The 25,687-nt window shown below is 38.2% G+C and overlaps 3 protein-coding genes across 57 annotated transcripts in view; 2 read left to right on the top strand and 1 right to left on the bottom strand.

Moving 5' to 3' along the window:
- Window positions 1-7,378, top strand: part of plekha6 (pleckstrin homology domain containing A6) — a 183,450-nt gene extending 176,072 nt beyond the window's left edge. For 32 of the 54 annotated variants that reach the window (XM_087272684.1, XM_087272667.1, XM_087272682.1 and 29 more), the window contains 4 exons: window positions 1,381-1,514; window positions 1,855-1,997; window positions 2,707-2,803; window positions 5,174-7,378. In XM_087272684.1, coding sequence (XP_087128810.1) covers window positions 1,381-1,514; window positions 1,855-1,997; window positions 2,707-2,801 — 372 coding nt within the window. In that variant the 3' untranslated portion in view covers window positions 2,802-2,803; window positions 5,174-7,378. 54 annotated transcript variants of the gene reach the window in all.
- Window positions 7,379-10,751: 3,373 nt separating this feature from the next.
- LOC147841799 (uncharacterized) lies at window positions 10,752-17,997 on the bottom strand. Of its 2 annotated transcripts, none has more exons than XM_087273678.1 (2): window positions 16,074-17,986; window positions 10,752-15,536 (listed from the first exon to the last, which is right to left on the bottom strand). In XM_087273678.1, the coding sequence occupies exon 2, from the start codon at window positions 14,742-14,744 to the stop codon at window positions 13,773-13,775; it is 972 nt and encodes a 323-aa protein (XP_087129804.1). In that variant the 5' UTR covers window positions 14,745-15,536; window positions 16,074-17,986; the 3' UTR covers window positions 10,752-13,772. The 2 variants fall into 2 exon arrangements, with proteins under 2 accessions (XP_087129804.1, XP_087129803.1); XM_087273677.1 differs by having other exon boundaries at window positions 12,245-15,533; window positions 16,068-17,997.
- Window positions 17,998-18,232: 235 nt separating this feature from the next.
- On the top strand, window positions 18,233-25,674 carry golt1a (golgi transport 1A). Its single transcript, XM_087273712.1, has 5 exons — window positions 18,233-18,310; window positions 18,562-18,653; window positions 24,695-24,873; window positions 25,087-25,150; window positions 25,290-25,674. The coding sequence occupies exons 1-5, from the start codon at window positions 18,286-18,288 to the stop codon at window positions 25,329-25,331; spliced, it is 402 nt and encodes a 133-aa protein (XP_087129838.1). The 5' UTR covers window positions 18,233-18,285; the 3' UTR covers window positions 25,332-25,674.
- Window positions 25,675-25,687: the final 13 nt, after the last annotated feature.

Raw genomic sequence — 25,687 nt, 5'->3', positions numbered from 1 at the left:
AAATTCTCTTGGTCTAAAGTCCAGCACAAAGCGCGTTAGTTATGCAGGTCCAAAACATGTACACATTGCTTAATACACACAGAATGTACAACAATACACAAATATCTTTACATATGAAAACAATTAAAAGACTAAAATGTTTTAAAAAAAAATATTATTTTCTACATAAATAAAAAACACTGCCTCCAGCCTTCTTCATCTCCAGGGTCTTTTTTCAGTTTATTGATGACAATTTGCATTTGTATAATGTTTTTGTTATTAGCAGTATTATTTATTATACGCATATTTATATATGTTTTAATAAAAACAAGTTTAGATTTGTCCACCTGTCGGGTTTTGGAGGGATATGCATCAGTAAATGGTGCATGAGAATAGGACAAGTGTTGTGTTGGAATAGTGTTTGGATATTTTTTGATCACACTTCGTATTATTGTTGTTCATTTATTTGTTTGCTGGATATTAGAACTGAATTTAGAAATAGTTTTGAAACAAATCTTTGTGCATAACAAATGAAATGAAACATATGGATGTCTAATGGATGTCTTTAGTGGAGTGCGTACAACACGAAAGTAAAGGAGTAGAGTAAAAGTAAAATAAAAAGAAAGTAAAGAGGTTGAATGGAGGAGGCACGTTCTTTACCCTTGCCAGATGGTCTGTTTAACTGTTTTCTCACTAGTGAAGTGTTTAGTTTTTCCACTTAAAAAGTCTGTCATGTAAATAGCAAATGCGCCATAGCGTGATGCAATGGAAGGGAGATGAGATTCTGATTGGTTTAATGCAAATTATGCTCAAAACACAACCATAACTCATTAAGAGAATAAGCCTGTTAGACCATGCGCCAGGGCGCAGAGCGTATTTTTCCATTGTTAAAATAGCAAAAGTGGATTTGGACACGCCTTAATACTTTTGCGCCATGGGCTTTAGATTTTGTGCCTAGATTATTAAAATAGAGCCCATAAACTCTGAGAGGCAAAAAAAAATGTCCCCATTAGAACTGCAATAAAAAAGTGTTTTATTGAATTGTGAGATAAAAGTTACAATTTCCTTTTTGTTTTTTTTTATTGAACAATTGAAATGAGCTTGCATAACATTATTGCACATAAATGCGTGTTTTGAAAACATTATCTGTATAAATCTACGATTGAGGGACAAAGTGTTTCCATTTCTGATTTAGCTTATGCTATGTCCAGTACAGTTTTCTTTGCAAAAAATCTGCAGTCAAATGCTCTGAAGAATAATATAGTTCCTGAATGTGATGCAAGACATCATTATGAATAAAACACATTATGATTGAAACACTTTTTGTCAAACTAAAAATTTGTTTTGTAAAAGATGTAAAGGATGTTCAGTCACGTTTTCGTCATTTTTTATTGGTTCTAGTTGTCCATGCCAGATAAAGTCCTGATCCCTGAGAGATATTTGGACATGGAGCCTAATACACCACTCAGCCCAGAAGAGCTTCGGGAAAAACAGAAGAAAGTTGAAAGAATCAAGACACTGATTGCCAAATCAAAGTATGATGCACATCACATCCTCATCCTCCGCACACCATAAAGCTTCATTTTGTTTTTGTTCAGTCTGTCCAGGCACATTTCTGTTGCCATAAATCATACACAGCACTTGCCATACAACTATAAACCATCAAAATGTTTTAAAATGAGAACAAGCTTTCCAAATGAGTTCAAAAAACAAAAACCAATCCCTCTTGTGTCTTTGAATAACATACATAACAGGTTAGATGTTTATTTTGGAACATCCTTGAGAAAATTCTGACATAACTACAGTAAAAATAATGACTTTAGATGAATCTTTAAGTGCTTCTGTATTGAAAATGAATCTGAATCTTTCCTCCAGTCTGCAAAATGTGGTGCCGGTATTGGACGGGCCAGTGGAGGGACCCAGTAACCCAGAGCAGCAGCTTCACGAGCAGGAAAAACGCATCGAGATCTCCTGTGCTCTGGCCGCTGAGGCATCCCGTCGAAGCCGGCTGCTCTCCGGTGAGGAAGCCTGCCGCCCTGAGGAGCCGGGGCGAGCTGTCACCCCAACTGTCTGACCCTCATACCCTTTCAATGTCACAAGCTCTTCTATGTCCTCAATGCACATTCACCACACTTCAGTGCTGAGGTTGCACTTTAATTACATGTATTTTCTGTTTACCGATCAGTATAAATGATAATATGATTTATTTTTATGATTAAAATCTGCATTCACAAGATTTTCATGTAAGCTGAAATCTAGATGTGTGACCTCTGTACTGAAGCACACTGTCGAGTTCCATCTACAATCACTGGGAAACTGCTTTAGAGTGAGATTTTGCTCAAAATGAAAGATTTTGAATATATTCAGAATCACAAGTGTGTATGAATTGACAAAGAGGACAAACATCAGTATAGAGATTATATATTTAAGAGGAAAAAACACTTTTGTCTATGTAAGCTGCTAAATTAAGATTTATAAACAACCAAAATGCAAAAAAAATTAATGCTGATTTTAGTGTCATGCGTTGGATGTTTCTGTCATTTCATTTCATGTTTATTTAAATCAGAAAAAAAGCTGTTGGCATGTATTCATTTTATCTGGCTTGTGGCTCTGTGAGAGGACAGTATTTACAATCTCCTCTCTACCCCACAATTCCTTTTTTAGTTGCTTCATGGCATACATTTTCATTTGATTTTTTCCCCCCTTCATGATTCCACTGCATTGCAGCCCAGTGTGTCCCCAGCCCCCCTGCCTCCCCAACCAGCCTGGTCCCTCCCCCTTCTGCTGACTACACTGACTCCTCCCACATCATGAAGGTGTGAAGGTGAGTCCCGCCCACTGCACAACAAACCCTCCCCTCTCCTTTCACATCTGGTTCCTCACAAAAAGGCTCTACCTGGTCCTGCTCATTATATGCCTTGCCTACTTTGATTTTCTGTAGATCTAGAAGTATAATAACCCAGAATAGTCATGCTTCCCATACAGAAAAATGTAATTAAGTTATAAATGTGTGATTAACTGCTTATTTGTGAAGACTCTGCAAACAGCTCCTGTAGAACGGCTTTCATTGTGTATAAATCTTGACACAGAGAGTAAACAAGCTAACAATAAGCAGCTGCTTATTGCATTAATATTCGATGATAATAAGAAACTAGTGACGACAGTTGTGAAAGGCCACATTTGAACACGCTCTGCACTAGAATGTGGAACTGCACTTGTGGTTCATTAGCAGTTCATTAAAGCATTTTCACCTGCTGGCATCACGTGGGAAGCAAGTGCAGATATTTTAACAACAACCTTTGTACAATTTCTCACCTTATTAACTGTTGGGTCTGAAACAAACATACACAAGTATGCAAATGCTGATGGGATTGTTTAACTAAATGCATTGTGAAACACGATCCCTTGTTAAAATGCATTTAACATGCTTATCTCTGATGGTTGTTACACTCAGCGTTTAAAAGACTCACATGTGTGATAGTTTGAACTGTAACTATGGAGTTCATGCCTCAAATGGTTCAAGTAATGAGAGCCAGGCTCTGTTTGCTTTTGGTATTAAGGTGCTTGTTTTGTGTTGGTGTATAATTTCAAACACTTTTCTGATTTCTTTGCAGAGAATGTCTATACAGTTGAAGTCAAAATTATTAGCTTTCCTTTGCATTTATCTTTTTTTTTTTTTTAAACATTTTCAAATTGATGAACAGAGCAAGGATGTTTTCATAGTATTTCTGATAATATTTTTTTCTACTGGAGAAAGTATTTTTGCTTTATTTCGGCCAGAACAAAAGCAGTTTATAATTTTTTAAAAAACATTTTAAGGTCAATATTATTAGCCTTTTTAAGCTATTTTTTCCGATAGTCTACAGAACAAACCATTGATATACAATAACTTGCCTAATTATCCTAACCTGCCTAGTTAACCTAATTAACCCAGTTAAGCCTTTAAATGTAATTTTAAGCTGTATAGAAGTTTATTGAAAAATATCTAGTAAAATAATATGTACTGTCATCATGGCAAAGATAAAATAAATCAGTTATTAGAAATGAGTTATTAAAACTATTATGTTTAGAAATGTGTTGAAAACAAATCTTCTCTCTGTTAAACATAAATTGGGGAAAAAATGAACAGGGCTATTAATTCATCAGGGTTAATAATTTTGACTTCAACTGTTTGTAAATGTATATATGGGCCTACTATGATCTTTATATCTATGATGTCAAACAAGCTCACACATTTTATATAAAAACACCAAAGGAGACTACAGAAAAACAATACACATGGCAAAATCTTTTGTTTCTGCTGCAAGAGCCAAAAAACTGGCTTTAAAATAATGCTCCATTAGTTAAAGTTAGTTTATATTATTATTAGCATGAACAAGCTAATAGCAATACATTTATCACAGTACTTTGTACTTCCTCTTCATTAACGTTAGTAAATGTTAAGTTAAATACCATTAGTTCATGTTAACTACACTAAATTCACCTAGCACAAATTTAACTTTTAATAACACATTAGTTAAGATAAATAATAAAAGCTCTAGAAGATTATTCATACTTGGTTAATGTATGAATGTATAAAGATATACTATGTGACCTCATATTGTTTCTATGTTACTTCTCGCGTGTGTTTGTTTGTGAGAGTTTGCGGGCCGAGACAAAGTTGTCGGCAATTCTTTCTATTGTAAATTCATACAGTGTTAAACCCAAGTAAAATCCCAAGCACGCACAGACCTCACATGTTCACATCAAGTGGGAGTGTGCATGGTTTGAGTTTGTGCTCACAACGACGCCCATACAGAGACACAATAACACAACAGAGACACAGTGACACACAGGACAAGGCAGAGCTAGTGTCCGGACTCTGCCACCAAAACAAGAATTTACAAGACCAGAGTGGCAGAACCCTGACAGTGTGGTGTGCCTCGTGTTTCTAGAACAGAAAAGCGTGTTTAGTGAGCCCCCTTACATGTGTATTTAGCATTTCACACTTATGATCAGATTGACTAAATAAAAAAAACGACATAAGACACAATTTCCTTTTTGGGTGTATTGTAAACACATCCGCATGCATAGAGTTTGTTTCAGACCTTAATGTATTTTTTTGTGTTTGTTTGACATTCTTTTTGTTTCAAAATACAGCAGTTTCTGACAATAAATTTCTTCTTCTCTTTTCATCGCTTTCCTTTTTTCCCAGCTCAAGCTCTTGCAGCTGTAAAATTTGACGACGAGCCCTTCTGAGTGTCCAGCAGATAAAGAAAAGATGGAAAAACCCCATCAAACATCAAGAACATTTATTTCGCCTCTGCCAAACATTGTATTTCTTTCACTTACTTGACACAATACCACGCAGAGAAATATTTCAGGATGTTTGGACATCTGCAGAGAGCGCTGGTTATGTCTCCACATAACCCACGGCAGAGCTACATGATTCAATTAACCAAACCATTTTGACTTGGTTTTTCGAGGATCTCAGTCAAATTACAAATAAAAAAAGCTACAAAACTAGCCAGGAAGTGGACGATGTTTACAGATTCATATCTGCTCTCTGTCCCGTTACGGTGACTTGAGTGCGTACAAGCAAAATGATGCTACAGCTGCTCAGGGCGGATTCTGCAGACACAAGCACGTTCGTGACAGGAAAGAGTAAAAGAAGTGAACAGAGGAGAATAGCCATGCTCGAGGAGGTGGTGAAAGCCAGACGAAGGACTACAGCGAAGTTATCGAAGCTCAGTTTATCTGGAAGTCAGATTTTGTAACCGCTGGAATGATAATTGTCTGTGTACAAGCGACCGCTGAGGATTTATGAACGAAAAACCCAGTCGGAGACTTGGAACAATCGGAGGTCGTTGTTGTTTTGATCCAAAAGATGTTGTTGATACAAGAAGACTTGGCGTTGGGCACTTCCCCTCCATCAATGTTAAAGGCCAGACTCACTGTGACTCCTCCTGGCCCTTTATCTTTCCCACGATCCTCTCCGGTTTCACTACTGGGATCTCGAAAACCCTTCAACATTGCAGTCTCTCAAACCATTGTCAGGCCTTGTGTATCTATAAAGAAAGCGTATATATATATATTGATATGACTATTACTCTAATCTTTGCATCAAAGCCATGTGGACTCATCATAATAGTACTTTTACTGCTAGGACAGTAGTTACCAAATGGTACCTAAATACTTGTGAGAGTGCGTATGTGTTAGATTAATAAGAAAGCTGAAACATTGGAAGTGTCCTTAGAGTTGTAAGTCTGCTTGTTGAATCAACACGTGTTCATTCGAGGCCAGCAACTTGCATTACAGCCTGTATATATAAAATGACGTTAAATTATGTATCCTGTTGCCCCAACAGAATATCAAAGCCCTTTTTGAGCTGTGGATCGATTATTGTGCCATTTGGAGATTCATTTGGCATTTTGTGTGTGTGTGTGTGTGTGTGCGTGCGTGCGTGCGTGCGTGTGTGTGTGTGTAAATATAGATCGACATGGAATAAATGGAACAATATTTTGGATTATTTTTCTATCACTGGTAATTACCTCTGTAATCAAGCAGCTTGATTATAATGTATCGTTAAAGTAAATAACTATTTGCCAAACCATATAAATCTCCTGTTTTGTACTTGGCCCATATCGAAAGGTTTCAAATGCCATGCAAGTTGTTAGCCCATACCGTGCTTTCTGCTTGTCTTTTTTATTTTAATGAGAATCAATCTGTCTTTGGTCTAACGTTTGACTAAACACTGGCCTCCGCTTTGTTTGTGAGAATTTATTTGTTTTTGTTTCTTCCGTCAAGATCTGTCACGGATATTTTTTTGTTCTTATTCCAAAACACAACAGCAACAAAACGAGTTAAGCTTTGAACACAGTATGATCTGGAAAAGAGAAACTGTTTACTTTTAAGCAAAAACAGCCCTGCAGGGGAAGACAGAGATCTATTTTTACCTTTTTTTTTTGTTTTTCTTCAAACTAAATCAATGCTTCGCCTATTTTTCTACGATGTATAAAATGAGGTTTGAGCTTTGTAAATTGACTCAAGAGAGTTTTGATCTGATATATTACGGGAAAACTGATCGAGGCTGATATATTTTTAATTTATTGAGCGAAACTTTACAGCATCCTTTCGGAGGCCTTGTTTAACAGTCATTTTTAAGTGTTATTTTGTAAGTCGTGGTTGGAACGGTCAAGAAATATGTAGCAAGTGGGATTGACTAATTGAAAATAAGCACATTGGACTGTGTAAATATTTGTTTTTCCAATAAAACACTGTATGTCTTCATATTTACCGTGATTAATACTATTTTAAGGAAAAATGAGACTGCTTGAGCTATGCAAATCCAACAAAATAATACTTAATGTGCTTGCTTTAGAAGTACCCTCATGCAATAAAGTGAATGTATTTAAACACTTTTAATTGTAATTAAAATTCTTCATTTGGTCATATTGCTTTACTTCATTTTGATTTAAAGATATAATTCATGTTTTTGATCAAAATAACAAATCATTTGCACTCACTATCCACGAGTTTCTTTTTGCTGGAAACAAAATATGTTTTAGAAAATGTTGACACTGTGACTTCTGGTCACACTTTATTTTGATGGTTGAATATGTTACATCGCATCTACATGTCAACTAATTCTCAATAGATTATAAGTAGACTGTTAGGTTGGGGTTAGGGTTAGTGTAAGTTGACATGTACTTTTTAAGTTTCTTAGTCAGTTAAATGTTTGTTAAAGGAACAGTATCAGCAGATATTAAGCAGATAGTCTACTAATACTCAAACAGACGATCAAAATAAAGTGTTACCTGACTCCCTACACTTTTAGACCTTACCAGGCTTTTTTTAAAGCAGAATACTGGCAACACTGCTGCCAGCTACTCACTGTAATGGTTTGTTTACAGTGATTGCCAGTGGATTACTGTAACTAAACCATTACAATGACAAACTGGCAACAATGTTGCCAGTAAAATACTGTAACTGAACCATTACAGTGAGTAGCTGGCAACAGTGTTGCCAGTTAATTACTGTAATAGAGCAGAAGCGGTGGCTAACTGGAAACTGCTTACAGTTAATTACTGTACAAGTGTTACAACTCACAGCATTTTACTGCATACACATTAACAGTATGTCATTTACTTTTATTGTAGTGTTACAAAAATTTATCAGTATTCTTAAGTGTTATTAAAGCATATAAACTCTTCAGACAAATGTATTTTATTGTTTTGGCAGCAAACAAGTATACAGCAGAAAATGTACAACAAATTTAAAGAAATTAGCAGACATCACTACCTTTTATATTTACAATGACACAAAAAGGTTCAATCAATAAACAACACATGCAGCGTATATAGCACAGGTGTCAAATATTTAAATATCATCTATAATATAAAACAGAGGGCCACGGTCTGCACAGTGTAGCGTTAATTCTGAATAAACACACCTGATCAAACTAATTGAGGCTTATTAGAAGTCTACAGGTAATGTTGAAGCAGGGTGAGAACTAAACTCTGCTGGCTGCAGCCCTCCAGGAACTGAGTTTGACAACATTTAAGCAACTGCCAACATTTATCACGATCACATATCCAATAAAAAAACAATTTAAATTAATTAATTAACAAACTCTATACAAAGCCATAATAAACAATCGCTCAGCACTGATTCTTATGTTGTTCCAAACCTGTAGTAATAAAAAACTAAACAAATAACCAGATTTATCAATTATTTAAGAAACCCTTTATTCTACAAATACCACTTTTACCTACTTCATTTAATGTTTTTCAGTCAACTTCATTGAGCCTCTGCAAAAAAATGTATGGAAGTGCTGTTTAAGAGAGAGATTAAAATGTATGTCGTTCATATAGAGTATAATACTTACCTTTGAATAAGCTCTAATGTGGCATTATATGACTCCTTTTATAAAAGGTTAAACTAATATAAGGTTAAAAACATAAAAAGAACCAAAAAAAAAAAAAACAATTACGTTTTTTAAGCTTAAAATAATTTTTAAAAAGTTACATATCAAAAGAACACACAGATACTCTAGATATGGTTAGAAACAGGTTTGTCAAAAACAGGCACACACATCAATTCCCAATAATAAAAAAAAGTTTAAAATAAATTTTAAAAACAAAAATAAAGTCTGCATTAAAGAGAATGCAAATGATCCAATCTTATTATTATTTACTTAAAAAAAGTTCAGGAAAACAAACGTTTCTATTGTCCTTAGGCATTCACAGTTGTAAACACAGCTCTGAAAAACACTTAGCAACAAATTAACAACCTGGGACCTGACAGTGGAGGTTTGCAAATCCCTGTGATGATTCCTGTGCACGTTAGCTACCTAACTGGGGAGATTGGAATTCAATGGTTTTTATGTATATGAAATCTGCTTATCTGCCATAAAGACACAGTAACTGTTAGCATCTGTACATTATGAAATTAGGCAATATCCAATGAATAAATAGACTTAAATGAATGTAAGAAGTTATATGAGGAGAGGCTAACTAGCTAACAATGTAGCCTTCAAGTGCACAGTTCAGGACGACAACAACAATATAACTTAATACACAGATTTACTTTAGAAACCCTTAAAAACATTTGAACACATTTTACTTACTCATTGTAGATTCTTATTTATGGCTTAAAACATCAGACTTTGCATCTGAACTGCTAAACAGAAAATGGAGCACTCAGAAGTAAACAAATTAAACACCTGGCTCCCTTAAAGGAACATATTCACATATGTTCACATTAAACATATTCTGAATTTTTGTTTTCACAATTTTGAGTTTTGAATAATACAGACATCCTGTGTATGTGTGTCATTGTCCAAATCATTGTTTTCTGCATTAAAATAAACGCACAATAAAAGCATCAAAGTTGATAATTGTTGAACAGTAATATACCCTTTATTATCACGGTAACTACCTGTAATGGGTACATAAAGTAAATTACTGGTATTTATTCTTTGCAATACACAATGATTAATGAATACAAATCCTGCTTGTTTTAGAATACAGTTTCCTTTTATTACAGCAAAACACTGGCTATTTTACAGTTTTTTTTATTGCAGAATCTACAGTAAGGGTTAACAGTGTTCTATAGTAGTGGTTCAATCCCAGCATCCCAACCATAATGCGTTTGCTTTCATGTTGAATAACTTGAGTGAATACAGTTTCATTTTTTGGGTGAACTATCCCTTTAGGGTGACTAAAAGAAAGCAAGAAAAAATTCATTTAAATTTTATTGCAAGCACGATGCCGAATTACAAGATTATTTACCAAGAAAACTCTTTGCAGCAACTTGTGAGGTAAATGAATAATAATATTACTATCAGTAAAATGAATACATTAAGCCTGTGTTTTGGCAGTTGAAAATGGATAATCTGCAACCGGTTATTTCCAATATTATATTACGGGGAAACTGACGAAGGCTGATATATTTTTAATTTACTGAGCAAAACTTTATAGCATCCTTTCGGAGGCCTTGTTTAACAGTAATTTTTAAGTCTTTTTTTGTAAGTCGTGGTTGGAACAGTCAAGAAATATGTTGCAAGTGGGATTGACTAATTGAAAATAAGCACATTCCAATAAAATACTGTATGTCTTCATATTTACTGTAAGATATACTATTTTAAGGATAATAATGCTTTGTGCTAATAAAGCAATGTGCTTGCTTTGGAATTACCTTTATGCAGTAAAGCGAATGTTTTTAAACTCTTCATTTGTTCATATCATATTTCTTCAGTTTGAACTTATTATAGTTCACCCAAAAATAATTGTACCCACATAATTTGAACTCACTATCCAGGTTTCTTTTTTGAAAATGTTGACAGTATGAGTTTTTTCCTAGTGCTTCATCAAATGTTTGGTTACCAACATCCCAACCTTCATGTGTTCTTGTGTTGAATAACTCGAGTGAGTAAATAATGGGCACATTTTTATTTTGGGGTAAACTATCCCTTTAATGTGAATAAAAATGAAAGAAATAATTTGATGCTTTTTAAACTTACACAGAGAAAAGGCCCACTTAAAAAAAGATTTAATGCAGGTTTTCATTGCCGTATTTACCAAGGAAACTCCTTGCAGCAACTTGTGAGGTAAATGAACAGTATTATTATTAGTGTCAGTAAAATGAATACATTAAGCCTTTGTTTTGGCAGTTGAAAATGGAAAATCTGCAACCAATGCATTCCAACATTTGTTTTTGTTTTTTTCACAGGAATCCCACCACATATTTATGACCCACAATCTTTTCTAAGCCTCTTATAACCTTGCTTGTAAGCAGTGTATAGTTTAGTGCTGAATGCTGGCTTAGTTCATCGTACACTTGCATTTAATTTGAAGAATGGGGCTTTTCTTGGAAAGCAGCTATAAATTCTGATTATTAAGACAATAACAACAAGCAAAAAGTGAAAACCAAGAAAATGTGTCAGCATTTTTGATTATGAAGCAAGTAACCCTAAATACGTTTAATACAGACTAAAAAAAAAAAAAGAGTAGGTTGTCTATAACAGTCAACCTTGTTAAATCTATTGACCTGGGGCTACATGTGTAATGGAAAATAAAGAGCTTGTTTGAAATGGTTTCAATGGATACAAGGAAGAGAATGTGAGATCTGGCTGAAGTAAAAAAAATATTCATAATAAAATATTGGCAGGACTGTTGTCGATGTAACAACGTAGCTAGGGATTAAAAATAAAAGAAGAAAGAGGTTTGTATATATTTTAGGGAGTTCATTTGTTACCCTTGGTTAAATTGCATTCAAGCTGTTTATATTATCTGCTTATTAATAACTAATTCACCATTTAAACCAATATTTGGGCCCAAAAATTTTATTTACTGCTTCACTTAGCCTGGCATTTTAAAAAACGAATGTATAGGCCTCTCAAAGACAAACAATTCTGACTGCCCCTCCCCGAGGAGGGGAACGGAAGTACTATAAGTGGATTTGATGTTCTAAATCCACGTATGGGAGATTCCGTTCAGAAGCTACTTGTCTGAAAGAGTATTGAATGGTCCAATGAAAGCAATGAATTGGCAGCGTAAGCCTGCAAAGGTGTGCTGCATCGCCAATTAACTGAGCATATAAGCACACCTGGCGCCAGCAAACGCTATCCTTTTTAAGCTGAAGAGACTTTTAACAGCTAAGGAACAGTCATTATGGCGACGGAGTATAGTACTTATAGTACTGTATAGTATAGTACTGGCGGAAAAAGCATATGGGGATCACCAGCGGGGATCGCACATAGCAGGCACCTGTACCCAAAAACGTGGGCTGACCAGCGGGCAGACCTAACGTAGTGGGCCAGCGAGTGACTCCTCCGCTGAGTCAGTGCTGGGGGCCTCGGAGGAATCTGCAGGGCTCATCGAATGGGGAACTTTACTGACAGACAGGAAGGTGCACATCTCTCCGTGTTAGGGAAAAAAGGCACCGCAAGTGTGCTACAACACCCCACCGAGTTGTTTCCTCAATCACCAAAGGTACCTAACAACCTTGAGGAAACCAGCTCCACTTGCAGATTGTAAAACCTTGCAAATGTGTTGGGTGTCGCTCAGCCCGCAGCTCTACAAATGTCTGTTAAAGAGGCACCGCGTGCACACGCCCAAGAGGATGCAACACTCCGAGTGGAGTGCGCACGCACTCCCGGGGGACGTGGCTGACCTCTGCTCAAATAAGCACATGAAATGGCCTACACAATCCAGTGGGATAATCTTTGTTTGGACACGGCGTGGCCGTGACCCACCGCTCTTTTTGGGTACGATGAAGTATGGGCTGTAAAACCCGCTCTCTATCTCGGCTGGAGGTACCGGCTCGATTGCACCCTTCGCCAGGAGGGCAGCAATCTCCTCTCGCAAGACAGGGGCGGACAAGGGATTGACCCTTGTGAAATACACGCCCGTGAACTTGGGAGGCCGTTTCGAGAACTGTAGTTCGTAGCCGAGTCTGATCACGCGTATGAGCCACCGCGAGGGGCTGGCCCACGCTAACCAGGTAGACAGAGCCCTCGCTAATGACGTCATCGCAGCAATCATTGACGTAACCGCGAAGGGGCAGCGCGGAGCGGGTGTGCTGATCCGGGGAGCACGAGGGTCCCACAGAAGAGCTGGAGCAGAGCGATTCGCTCTGGCTCCGCACCCTGACTCCGAAGGAGGGGCTTGGGGGCTGGGAGAAGGGAGACTGTCCCCCCAGCACCCGTGAGCCGCTGGCGGAGTATGCAGACCCTGCGAGCTGAGAGGCAGCGCGTCCCAAACTGGCAGGGCTTGAGCTGTGACATCCAGGGAAGGGGAAAAATGCTCTTTGTTCGAAACTTTGGTGGCACTGAAAAGTACCGTTAGAATATGGGCCCTGCTCTCCAGCGGGGAAAGAGCAAGTTTCCTCCTCTCCGGAGTGCCTGTCTCAGGGACGCTTCGCGGTCCGTTTACCGGACTTAGCGGCGCCCTGGGCAGGAGGGGCTGCCGGCTTCCGGCGTGCTCGACGCGCCCGCTTCGCCGGAGGCAGGGCAGCGGCCGTTGGCGGTTGCCCTCGGCGAGGAGCAGCGGAGGTGGATGGCTCGGCGGGGGACGGAGCGGGCTTACGGTTCTGCCGATAGATGACATTGCCCATCGCATCCGACTGCTCCTTCACCGCCTTGAACTCCTGGGTGAATTCACCGACGGTGTCGCCAAACAGGCCAGCCTGGGATATGGTCGAGTCAAGAAAGCGAACTTTGTCAACATCGTGCATATCTGCCAGGTTTAGCCAGAGGTGGCGTTCCTGGACCACAAGTGTGGACATCATCTTCCCCAGTGCGCACGCATGGACTAAGTAGTCCAAAGAGCATAGTCGGTCGCGGTGCGCAGCTTGTGTAACAAGCCTGGGTTAGACCCACCCTCGTGCAGCTCGGCCAGCGCCTGCATTTGGTAGCGCTGGTAGGTGGCCATCGCGTGCAAGGCGGAAGCTGCCTGGCCCGCAGCCTTGTAAGCTCTAGCTCCGAGGGAGGCAGATAACCTACAGGCTTTGGACGGGAGACGGGGCGGACCGCGCAAAGTAGGGGCGCCACGCGGACAAAGATTGACGGCAATGGCGCGCTCCACCTGCGGGATCGCCTCATACCCCCTGGCAGCTCCACCATCCAGGGTGGTGAGGGCGGAGGCGGACGCAGAGTGGGCAGAGAAAGGTGCCCTCCAGGACTGCGTGAGCCTACTGTGCACTTCCGGTAAGAAAGGGACGAGAGGCTTCAAAGGCTTCGCCTTTTGGTCGTTTACGTAACACCCATCTAGTCGGTCCGGCCGCGGGGCTGGGGGATGAACCATCTCCAACCCGACGACCGAAGCAGCCCGAGAAAGCACGGCCAACATGTCCGCTTCAGGATCCGTTTTGACGGCGCTCGCTTGCCCAGAGGGGGCGAGCGGGTCCGGATCATCGTCGGACAATGAAAGCCCACCCTCCGATGCCGCTGAGGACATCTGATCTCCGGTGTCAGCGAGCGTAAGAGCTACCATGTGATTAGACAGATCACTCCCAACACCCGAAGCTTGGATGGAGCGCTTGGAGGAGCGAGAGGTCCACGAGCCCTTAGGCGGCGGATTATCTTTCGCTGGAACCCTCAGATCTGCCCAAGCGCCCGCTGCAGAGCAGGAGGCGACTGGGGTGGCTCGCTCTCTTACGAAAGTTAGCCACGATCTCAACTGCGCGACGGTCATGGCATCGCAGTGACGACATGAACCGCCCCCCCAGCACCACATTAACATGCTGGACCCCCAAACATGTAATGCAGTGATCGTGCCCATCATCCGGAGCCAGGAAACCCCCGCAACCAGAAACGCACAGTCGGAGCGCCATCCTGAAAAGGACGTGCTGCACGACTGTGTTGCTATTTTTGGAAACTGCAACAATACGCACCGCTCTGGAGGACCGGACCCAAAGGAATGCCAGGCAAGGGAGAAAACCCAGCTCGACCATCTGCCGCTGCGTGGACTCGCTCTGGACCGGGAGACACTCGTTCGCTCGATGTGGCTGTAGACAGCAAGAGGAACCCCTTATGAAGCTTGATCAGAAAAGTCTCTGAAGCGAAAAGGATGGCGTTTGCTGGCGCCAGGTGTGCTGCGCAAGCTTACGCTGCCAATTCATTGCTTTCATTGGCCTGTTCAATACTCTTTCAGACAAGTAGCTTCTGAACCGAATCTCCCATACGTGGATTTAGAACATCAAATCCACTTATAGTACTGGAGTTCCCCAAACGAAGGGGAACTAACACTACAATACAATTACAGCACTGCTAATACTCCCTTTAGACCACAGTTAATTAATTAGTTACAGATCAACTCATGTAATGTAATGTAATGTGTATAGCACATTTATTGTGTAAGGTCATACACCCAAAGCGCTTCACAATCATGAGGGGGGCATCCACTTGACACTATTTTAACTGAGGCACAAGATGGCAGGAGCAGATTTTCTGTGCATGTTCAGGGAAATGAAATTAATGTACTGATATAAAGCATTGGCATCAGTGGTCAGGGAATACTAGTGAACTTTCTAAACTCTGTTTTGCTGCTCTTGATTATGCAGAATCACGTCTTCTAGCCAGGCCCGGATTGGCTAATCGGGAGGACCGGGAGAATTCCCGGTGGGCCGGTCCGTTATTTGGCCGCGAGGGCCGGTGTCCGTAGCTCCAGAATCTTTTGCTCTCAGCAGTCACACTTTTTAAATTTATTTATTTACTTGACCACAGCCTTTTAATTCTTTATTTTACCACAACTCTTCTCTTTTCATCTATTTTAATGATTATAAAACTTAGTTGTGTCTCAGTTCTGAATACAGCTATTGTGGTCCAGCGGTTAGCTTGTTAGGTTAAGACGCCGCAGACCCGGGTTCGATCCTCATTAGAATATCTTATTGTTTTCGTTTTTATTGTTAAGACATATAATACTGTTAGGGTTGTTGAACATTTGAAGTTCTAAAGCAGCTGTTTTTTTTTTTTAAAAAGACGTGATAGTGTCATTAGAAACTGATTTGGAAATGACCTTATTTTAATATAGTCAGTCGTGAACTGAGGTGGGCCGGTCTGAGGCTTGAAACTCCAGGGCTGAAAAGGTGTCCCACTCCGGCCCTGCTTCTAGCAACATAAACTGTATTTGCTACGTTTCTCACAATCACAACTTTCTTTTATTTACTACTATTTGAGCAAGCTTGCAACTGACAAAAAGTCAGAATTGCACAATATAAAAAAGAATGGCAAGAAATACAGTAAATTTGAGTTTACATCTTTACATCTCACAATTCTGAGTTTACATTCTACAGGTCTGAGTTGACATCTCGCAATTCTGAGTTTACATTTAACAATTCTGATTTTACATCTTTCGAGTTTACAACTCACAATTTTGAGTTTACTTTTCACAAATTTTGATTTTGTCACAATTACAACTTTACGTTTTACAATTCCAAGTTTACATCTTGCTATTCTGACTTAACTGGATATCTTGCAATTTCAGAGATTACTGTTCTCAATGTTTACTTCTCGATATTTTAACCTCTCATCCGTCTTTTTTTAAACCGAGGTCCTGACTCTCTGTGGTCATTAAAAATCTAAGGATGTCCTTCGAAAAAGAGTAGGGGTTTAACCCTGGCATCCAGGCCAAATCTGCCCATTGGCTTCTGTCCATCATAGCCTCCTAACCCCCCCATATCACAATTGGCTTCATCACTCTGTCTCCTCTCCACCAATAAGCTGGTGTGTGGTGTGTGGTCTGGTGCAAAATGGCTGCCTTCGCGTCACCCAGGTGGATGCTGGAAAAGGAATCATTATTATTATTATTATTTGGAGTTCAGATTTTACAATTTACAATTCTAAGTTTACAACTCACAATTCTGAGATTACATTTTGTAATTCTGAGTTTATTCCCTGAAATTCTGACTTTGTTTTGCAATTCTAAGTAGGGCTGCACAATGTAAAGACTTGTGCCACCGTCTTTATGCTTCTCTCCTAAACTTAAAAACAGAAATGGGAGACTCGAGTCACATGACTTGACTTGAGTCAGACTTAAGTCATAGAATTTAGGACTTGAGACTTGCTTGACAGATAACTAAAAAGGACTTGACTTGATTTGGACTTGACTGTCATGGCTTGAGACTTGACTTGGACTTGAGTTAAATGACTCGAAATAACCTGCTTTTGTTAAATACATAATCGTTTATATTGTGCATTGCACGGGTGCCCGCAAACAAGTGATAATCTCCCGGAAAACCGGCGTCTCCCTCCCAGTCCTCAAAAATGTCGCGCACCCTTCTCACCCCTCCCCACTACATCCATCCTCGCTCTTTAGACACATCATGCGCACCCTGTCAAACACCACAAAACCACTACCACCACTTGACAGCTGAGCGGGACTCTGCAAAATAAATCGTAGAACTGACCAATGTGAGGAGAGTTTACTCGCACGTGACATGTTTTAGCTCTTTTGCTCTGTTTAGAAACGTTGTCGTGTGAAAGCGAACTGCACCAAGAACAAAGAGCAACACTGTAACAGTTTGAATCTCTGTTTCGGATTCACAGAGTGACTTGCTAGGCCAAGCTATGACTTGACTTGACCTAAAATAATCAGTGACTCGACTTTACTTGACTTAAGTCTAACAAAAATTGACTTGACTTAAACTTTTTCCGATTAATTGTGCAGCCCTAATTCTGAGTTTACCTTTTTAAATTCAAAGTTTACATCTTCCGATTCTGAGTTTACATTCCATAATTCTGACTCTCACAATTTTTTACCATTATGAATTTTCATCTTGCATTTTAAAATTGATGTCTCTCTATTATGAGTTTTCATGTTGTTAATATTTACAAATTCTTTCTTACAAATTGGAGTTTACATCTTACTACTCTGACTTCTGAGTTTACATCACCATGGATGGAGAGTTTCTATACTAAAATTGGTCTCTAATATATTGAATTTCATGTGTGTTTAATTTTTTTGTTGTTGTAATTTTAATATTAATTATGAATTTACCATCGTTTTTTCATATTAATAAAGCAAGCAGAAAAGATGTTATGTCTGGTTATTTCTGGTTATTTATAACACCAGCTTAGAGTCCTTTTGGAGATGTGACTTAAGTAAATAAGTAGACATATTTCTGTGGATGAGCGAATAAACTGATAGTGTAAATGAGATAAAGTGATCACAGCGTTCACTCTCATCATCCTAATAGGTTTAGTTAATGTTTACCCTTTACGCCAGGGTTCAAAAGTCAAGTATTTATGTGAAAGACACAAACCGGTAAGAACAGAGAAACTAAAACTGGAAGATTTGAGTCAAGAAGGACAACAAAGGGCAAACCATGATCGCAATCACAGAGTTTCAGAGTGAGTGACATTTGCTGAATATAATTGAACAAATATATAATCAATTAAACAAAATTTATATGATCAACTGAACAGTAACAGACTACATGTAAACTGTGAGAGTTCTTGTCAATAAAAAACAAACGTGAGATCATTTAGATCTTGCTTTGTTAGCTAAAATATTTGTGTTCCCATCACAGATAATATGACCACAGTAATATTTGATTGACTAGTATTACAGTTGTAACCAGTCTGTTGTTGCTGAATTCTAGAGATCGGTGTTGGTCTGTCAGGATTCGGCATGTTCTTTGTGCTGTTTGGGATTCTGCTGTACTTTGACTCAGTCCTGTTGGCGTTTGGAAACGTAAGTGCATTTAGATATGACACATACTGTAAAGCTATCGTCTGTATATCTCTGCTCATAGAGAGTGTTTCTTAAAGAGACACCCACAAAATTTTCACCCAAAATAATGAATAATTGACCACTTTGGAATTATACACTATAAAAAAAATGTAATGATAAGAAGCCAAGACAACAAATATGTTTATGTTGCTTTAATCTACTTTATTAAGTTGATCAGGTTTCAACAACTTTTTTTTGAGTTATAGAAAGTTTAACTTAATATTTTTAGCCCATTTGGTTGATGTAAGTTAAGATGTCTTTCGCGTTTATTGGATTCGACTAAAAAATGTTAGGCAACAAGTTATTTTTTGAAAGCGTAAGCTTCTGGCTTCATTTTTAGTGTTTTTGAGATATTTAGGTTTCTTTCTTTTTTCAAAAACTTGCATTCAGTATAGTAAAAATAATGTGGGAATAGTGTTTTCTATATACACAAAATGTGGAAAAAAAATAATACATCACATATTGCAAATTTGTGATTAAACCCATTCTGATAAAAATGTCAGAAAGAGCCAAAGTGACAAAGTTTGACATCAGTATATGAAAAATATGTACATGTTCATAAAGGCATAAGCACATCAATTTGTTTAAACAACATTTACTTTTGATTAAGCAATAAATATCTATTTTTGGGGGCAAGTAAACTATGTTAAAGTTTACTAATTTATTAAGTAAATAAAATATCATACTATTCATTAAGTATGAATTACATTTCACAATGTTGCCTTTTTTATGGAATTTTGAATCTATTAAATGAAGTCTTTCTAAGCATAAAATACTTTTTACAGAGACGTTAAAGACAGCATGAAACTGCCTGAAGCTACTTTGATTAAAGCTAATGATTTACAGTATAAGTTTTTCAGTATGCCATAAATCAGAGATGACCAAAGAAGGGTCCGTGGGCCAAAGTTGGCCCATTGTAACCTTTTATTTGTCCCATTATCCAATTCTGAGAAGAGAGTGAGAAGGATGGAGAGTGTTGGGGTGAATGCTTTTAAAAGAGATTGTCATTTGTAATTTGACATAACTTTTTAAGTTTGTTTTATTGATGAGCTACAAAAAAACTAACAAAAATGAAATGTTTAAAGTAAATGTTGTAAATAAATCTTATTTTTAAAAATGTAAACAATGTAAACAAAGTCACTCAATCGATAGAGAACTATGCAGAAGACATCAGTGAGGAAATCAAGGCAAATCATCTCCATTCTGTTCTAAATGACATTGTTTTTTGTTTACTATAATATGTTTATTATAAAATGTAATAATATATTATAAATATTATAAACTATTAATTTAAAGCAATGTTTTGTGGTTATTTTTAAATATTATAAAAGAGCCCCTATTATGCATTATAAAAGGTCATATTTGTTTTTGTGGTCTTCAACAACAGTCTGATATGCATGCAAGGTCACAAAACACTTTCGTTGTTTTATAATATGTGGTTATTTTTACCTAATTCTCCCAACCCCATATGTGTTGTTAAGCGGACCATTTGTTCCCAAACCCCTCCTTAGCATGATGCTAATCTGCGCTGATTGGTCCGATGACCCAAATTGTTGTGATTGGTCAACTCCGTTCAGCAAGAGACAGAGAGAAATGGTCAGCACGGCTTATCAACAATTTTGAAGTAGTCAGAGTGCAGATTGTATGTGTGAGTCCAGTGCAGGAGTGCATTAAAGCAATGCAGTTTAACACCAGCATATCGCTCTATTCTTAACCATAACACATTCAGTATTAATCCACACAGTAGTAAAATCTGAATTGTTTTGAATCATCACAGCCGCACGAGTGTAGGAACAGCTGACAATGGCCATAGCAAACGGCATAGGATCGCGAGCTTATAAACACACTTAAATATGTTAACAAATCAGCACACAATGCATTTTCAACATGGTTTTAGACACGATATGAGAATATAAAGAGTTAAACATACAGAACAGACCGGTTACAAGTAACAAAACTCCATTAAATACACATTTTGCAAGCTAGAGAAAACAAGGAGTCAATGATTTTAGTCGCACTTAAAGGGCCATGAAACCCCCTCGTTTCAGCAGGGTGTTTTCACACCTCTACTTTGGAAGAAGTCAGAAAAGTGGGCGTGTCCAGCTCTGTTTAGGGGGGAGTGTCGGAGGAACTAAAGTTGGATGGTGTGGGAGTGTCTATTTGGGCACGCGCGAGTTTCAGAGTCAAAATACACACAAACACACGGGAGAAAGTGATGGTGTTTACATGGACATCTGTAGTCGAATTATTTGCCAAACTATTAAATGGTGGACTTTAACTGCAGTTTGGCTCTTTCATTCAGGGAATTCATTCATGCACCTCGCGACAAACAAGATATTTGATTCGAGGATCTGCTTTAAGCGTGTATTTTTCATGCAATGTTTGATACCGCACTGCGAATGAGAGAAAAAAAACCTCCGCGTTTCCCTGAAACTTAGATGCACACGGCAGGTAGCGTCAGAAAGCCGCGTGTGTTATTCCGGTCACAAAAAAAAGTTTGGTTGTGGTATTAACATGTTTACACTCGGTGCAATAGTTAAGTTCGATACGAACAAACTGAATAAACAAAGAGCACTGGTCGCTCACTTACCAAATCTGTAGAGACAGGACAATCACCAGCAACTAGAGCCACGTCTTTATTAAGAGAAGACTACAAGCGAATCCGGATCTCAGCATTTGTAGATGAGAACAGCTCTCAGGTAAACAATGTGCCTCCTTAGACACGCAAGTTATTGTTGTCGAGCGTCGCGTACACTGTTAATCCACGTGACTCCAGCTGAGCTCTCACAGAGAGAAAATGAAAACAAAACTTAACTGCAGCAAACTATAAAAGCAACACTTCACGCTTGTTTTGCCAACACAACGTGGCGTCTCTGTCGTCTAACCACTGTGACAGTAATGAATATTAATGAAGTTCCACAATAGAGCGCTCTGATTGGTTTGAACCAAGCCTTACTCATGCATTAATGCATCACACTGTAAGACGTAATAAGACACACTCTGGCACAGACGCTGAAGCACTCACAAACCGCTGAAGCACTCATCAGAAAAACGACTGGAACACAGCACAAGGCTGAGGCTATAATGCTGAGGTATTTTTGCAAAAATAAACTTCACTACTGACAGTTTACAGCCTCATCTTTGGGTAGGGAAAAAAACACTTACTTTTTCCCACTCTTCAGAGCACAACATCTTCATGCAGGGGTGATAGCGTTCCGGCACCACGCCGGATTTCCGGCGTACTGTGGCTGCGGGAAAAAAAAAAAATCAGGTTCACAGATATTGATCTGTCATTTCTCTAGATTCACAGAATTCAGTCACTGCTGAAAGCGCCGGATTGGTTTTATTAAGTGCCATTTTGTGTGCTCGTGAATCATCTTTTGAGTGTAGACGCCATGTAAATAAAAGATTAATTGTGTAATTTAGAGAGCTTTATAAATTATAACGGATCTTTGTGAGATCTCTATGAACTAAGATTAGTGACGCTTTTTAGTGATAATAAGAGGAGCGTGCTTTGCACTTTCCAGGCAATAATCCATTCAGAATTTGTATGAAACTTTCGTTTTCGGCACATATACGCTGATATAATTTGGGAATGACATCTGCATATTTACGCTGGGTTTATTCTCGAAATAACGGTGAAGCAATAGACGGGACAAAAATATATTTCCCCCTTCTCCTTAAACAATAGTGTTTCAGCTATGAAATAGTTCAGTTTTGTATGTAGCCTAATGGCAAAGTGTTTATATTTAGTTTCGTTTTTTTATTCAGCTTATTTAGAAAAACGTTTGGAGCATTTTAAAAATAAGTTGTTGTTTTTTAACGAACAGCGCCCAGCGGAAGACCATCATTGTCTGTTTGATCAGTTTGCCTTCTCAGATCATCACGACTTGCCTAAAATAAAAGATATAAAACAGTTCAAGTATAAAACAATGGTAGCTTAAACGTTAAAGAATGTGTGCTATTAGGCGCATAGTTTGCTTATAAAAAGCTTGTAGGACATCGAGGCGCCAGAGCAATCACTTGCATTTTTTCAGTGGGAGCAATTTAAAGTTATCCGTCACTTTTGCTCACAAAGTATGAGTAATACATCAAAAAACGTTACAGCGTTTTTATAAAATAAAGAAAACCAAAATTATGCGCTTTCTGTCGTCTGGTTTTTGAACAGGAGCACTTAACAAAATGAAGCAAAATGTATATGCCTCACAGACATAATAAATATATTTATAGAAAGCTTTAAATTATTACTTGACGAAATAAAACAAATCGAAAACAAAAAAACTCCTTCATGTAATCCGTAAAGATGAATTTCTAAAGGCGAGTCCAAGAGGAGATTGCCAGTCAGGATCTTTGCGACACTGACTCAGAATAAGTTTATTAATAAATAATTAAGATATGTCCTTACTCTTTCCTCGACACATTCATTGTTATTTGTTTTTGCCGGTGCTTGGGGCGAGTTTTAGCTTATTGTGTGCGCTTGAACGCGGATTCACAGTAGCAGTTTTAACATGGAGTGACACGACATCTGACGTACAGATGACACTGGCACATGCCACTGAGTGTAGTGACACTTCCGGTGGCACGTCCGGTTTTCCACTGTCATGTGTCACTCGCTAGTGGCATGTGTAGTGACCTGTGTCACTCAGTGTCGCGCTGCATGTCACTGCAGTGACATCGACACCCGGCGAAGCTTATGACATTAATTAACACGAGCAAAACTATATTTAATCATTACGCGACTTTTAACCTAATTTATCGCGTCGCAAGTTAGTTTATTTGCTGAGCTACTCCACGATGTTTTAATTTAAACGCATTTATTTTATGTATTCGTAGTCATACTTCCGTACGTAATATAGTCATTTGACATTACATGTCAGTCAAATTTATTGTGGCATTCTTATGTATGGGAGGGGTTACACTTATCTGTTGTACTGTATATTATTGCATCCTGACAGTTCCTTTGTTCCCTACAATATGGACTTCTCTATGTTTTTAATTCATTCATTTATTTTATTATTTAACTTATTTTCATTTTAAGGTATTTTAAATAATATCCTTTAAAAAGTTATAATGAAATGCATGTTGAAAACTCATAACATATATGCATGTAAGATAACAGGTGTCATTTGCCTAATGATTTTTAAATATTAAAGCAAAGAGACTTATAAGATTAATGTGCTTATAACGTGCTTATACTGACACCTACTGGCAAATGTCACAAGATCACTGACACTGGCATGTGTCACTGACATTACTGGCATGTGTCTAAAAAGAGCCACTTGACAATAATGATGATCAGGGTTACACATAGGCTGTTAATATATTTGGGCCCAGGGGCCCACAAGTTATGTGTTAAAAGTGCGTTGCATACATAGTACCCCCACCCCTACTCACCTCAGGGGCAAGGAAAAAAAGTTCAGGCTCAGGAATTTTTTCCACTATCAGCCCTGTTCATGACTTGATTCAACTGGGATCATCTGCTACAGTGTTTATCTTCCTTTTTTTTGCTACAGTGTTTGTGGACAGGGGTTTAAATATTCCTGGGTCTGTGTGCGCAACAGATGGGCAGGGCTTATGTTCTGTATCAATGTCACTCTGACATGGCTAAAGATTCGTTATTCTGACGATTCATTTTAGTCAACTCTTTTACGGATTAATCATTAGTTTTAAACATGGCACACTTTCAGATTTAAGCCTTAGCTGGATATTTCACTTTTCTTAGAGCTGCATGGAAGGTCATTTTCAGAAACCCAGGGGCTCTTTAAAAAAAATTGAAAAATTGCCCATGGCAACTATGTACCATTGGCCAACTAGCTTTAATCAAGGTTGTTTTTTGGCCCTTCATAAGAAAAGTTTGGGCACCCCTGTCATGACTAAATAAGAATTGTCGGTTTAGATTTCGTAGTGACTTTTAAGAAAATCTTCAAGCTTAAACTTCAGAATAGCACTGTATATAATTTAAAACTAATTATTTATTTAGTGTATTGTCCCTCCTCTATCAGATTCTGTTTCTGTCTGGTCTGGCCTTCATCATTGGTTTAAAAAGGACGGCACACTTCTTCTTCCAGAGGCAGAAGCTCAGAAGCTCCGCCTTCTTTCTGGGAGGCGTGGCTTTAGTACTGCTAAGATGGCCTCGTATTGGCATGTTAGTGGAGACATATGGCTTTGTGCTTCTATTCAAGTGAGTAAACAGTTGATTCATATCCTGGCCTCATGTGTGAGATCTCTGTCTGATTAAGACTTCAAACAAATTTATTTGCCTCATTTTACATCCTTTACTTTTATTGATTTGAAAACATGCTGTTTCTCTGCTTGAAGCAGTTTCGTTTTTTCCGCTATTTCTCTTTCCAGAAATGTATGATATTATATTTCCTATTCTTTGTATTGTTTGTAGATCTTTCTTCCCAGTGGCTTTTGGTTTCCTTGCAACGGTTTTCAACATTCCCTTTTTAACAACGGTAAGCCGTTTTATGATACTTGGATCATAGATACTAATTAAAGTTAAGCGCAACAACATATTTCTTTTTACAGCTGAACAATTAAGCCTACAGGCACCGACTAAACTTTTTCTTATTGTTCTTGTTCTCTCTCTTTCAGATTTTAAACAAGTTATCTGGTAGTAGTACATCAATGGTGTAAAAGCAGATTCTGGGAGAAAACATTCAAAACAAATAATGTGTGTGTGTTTGTGTGTGTGTGTGTGTGTGTGTGTGTATGTGCAATGTTAGAAAACCTCTTGAAAATTCTTTTTCAAGTTTTTCTGGATTTACTGGATTTATTAGGTATAGATTCGAGAAAAATGTAAACAATTCTTTCCAAATTTTAAAAAGCATACATATGAACATTTTCAATGCAGAGAAATTGAGAATTTTGTTGATAATTATTTTTTAGTTTTTTATATTTGTGTGTTTTTTTTTAGTATTGTTGTCTCTATGTTAGCTAACACTTATATTATATTATAATAAATACATTTACCATTATATGTCCACTGTTCA

This window comes from Danio rerio, chromosome 11, assembly GCF_052040795.2.
Source record: "Danio rerio strain M-AB ecotype USA chromosome 11, GRCz13ab, whole genome shotgun sequence".
NCBI classification, from domain to species: domain Eukaryota; kingdom Metazoa; phylum Chordata; class Actinopteri; order Cypriniformes; family Danionidae; genus Danio; species Danio rerio.
Note: the sequence above shows the minus strand (reverse complement) of the source record. Positions and strands in the feature narration are given on the sequence as shown.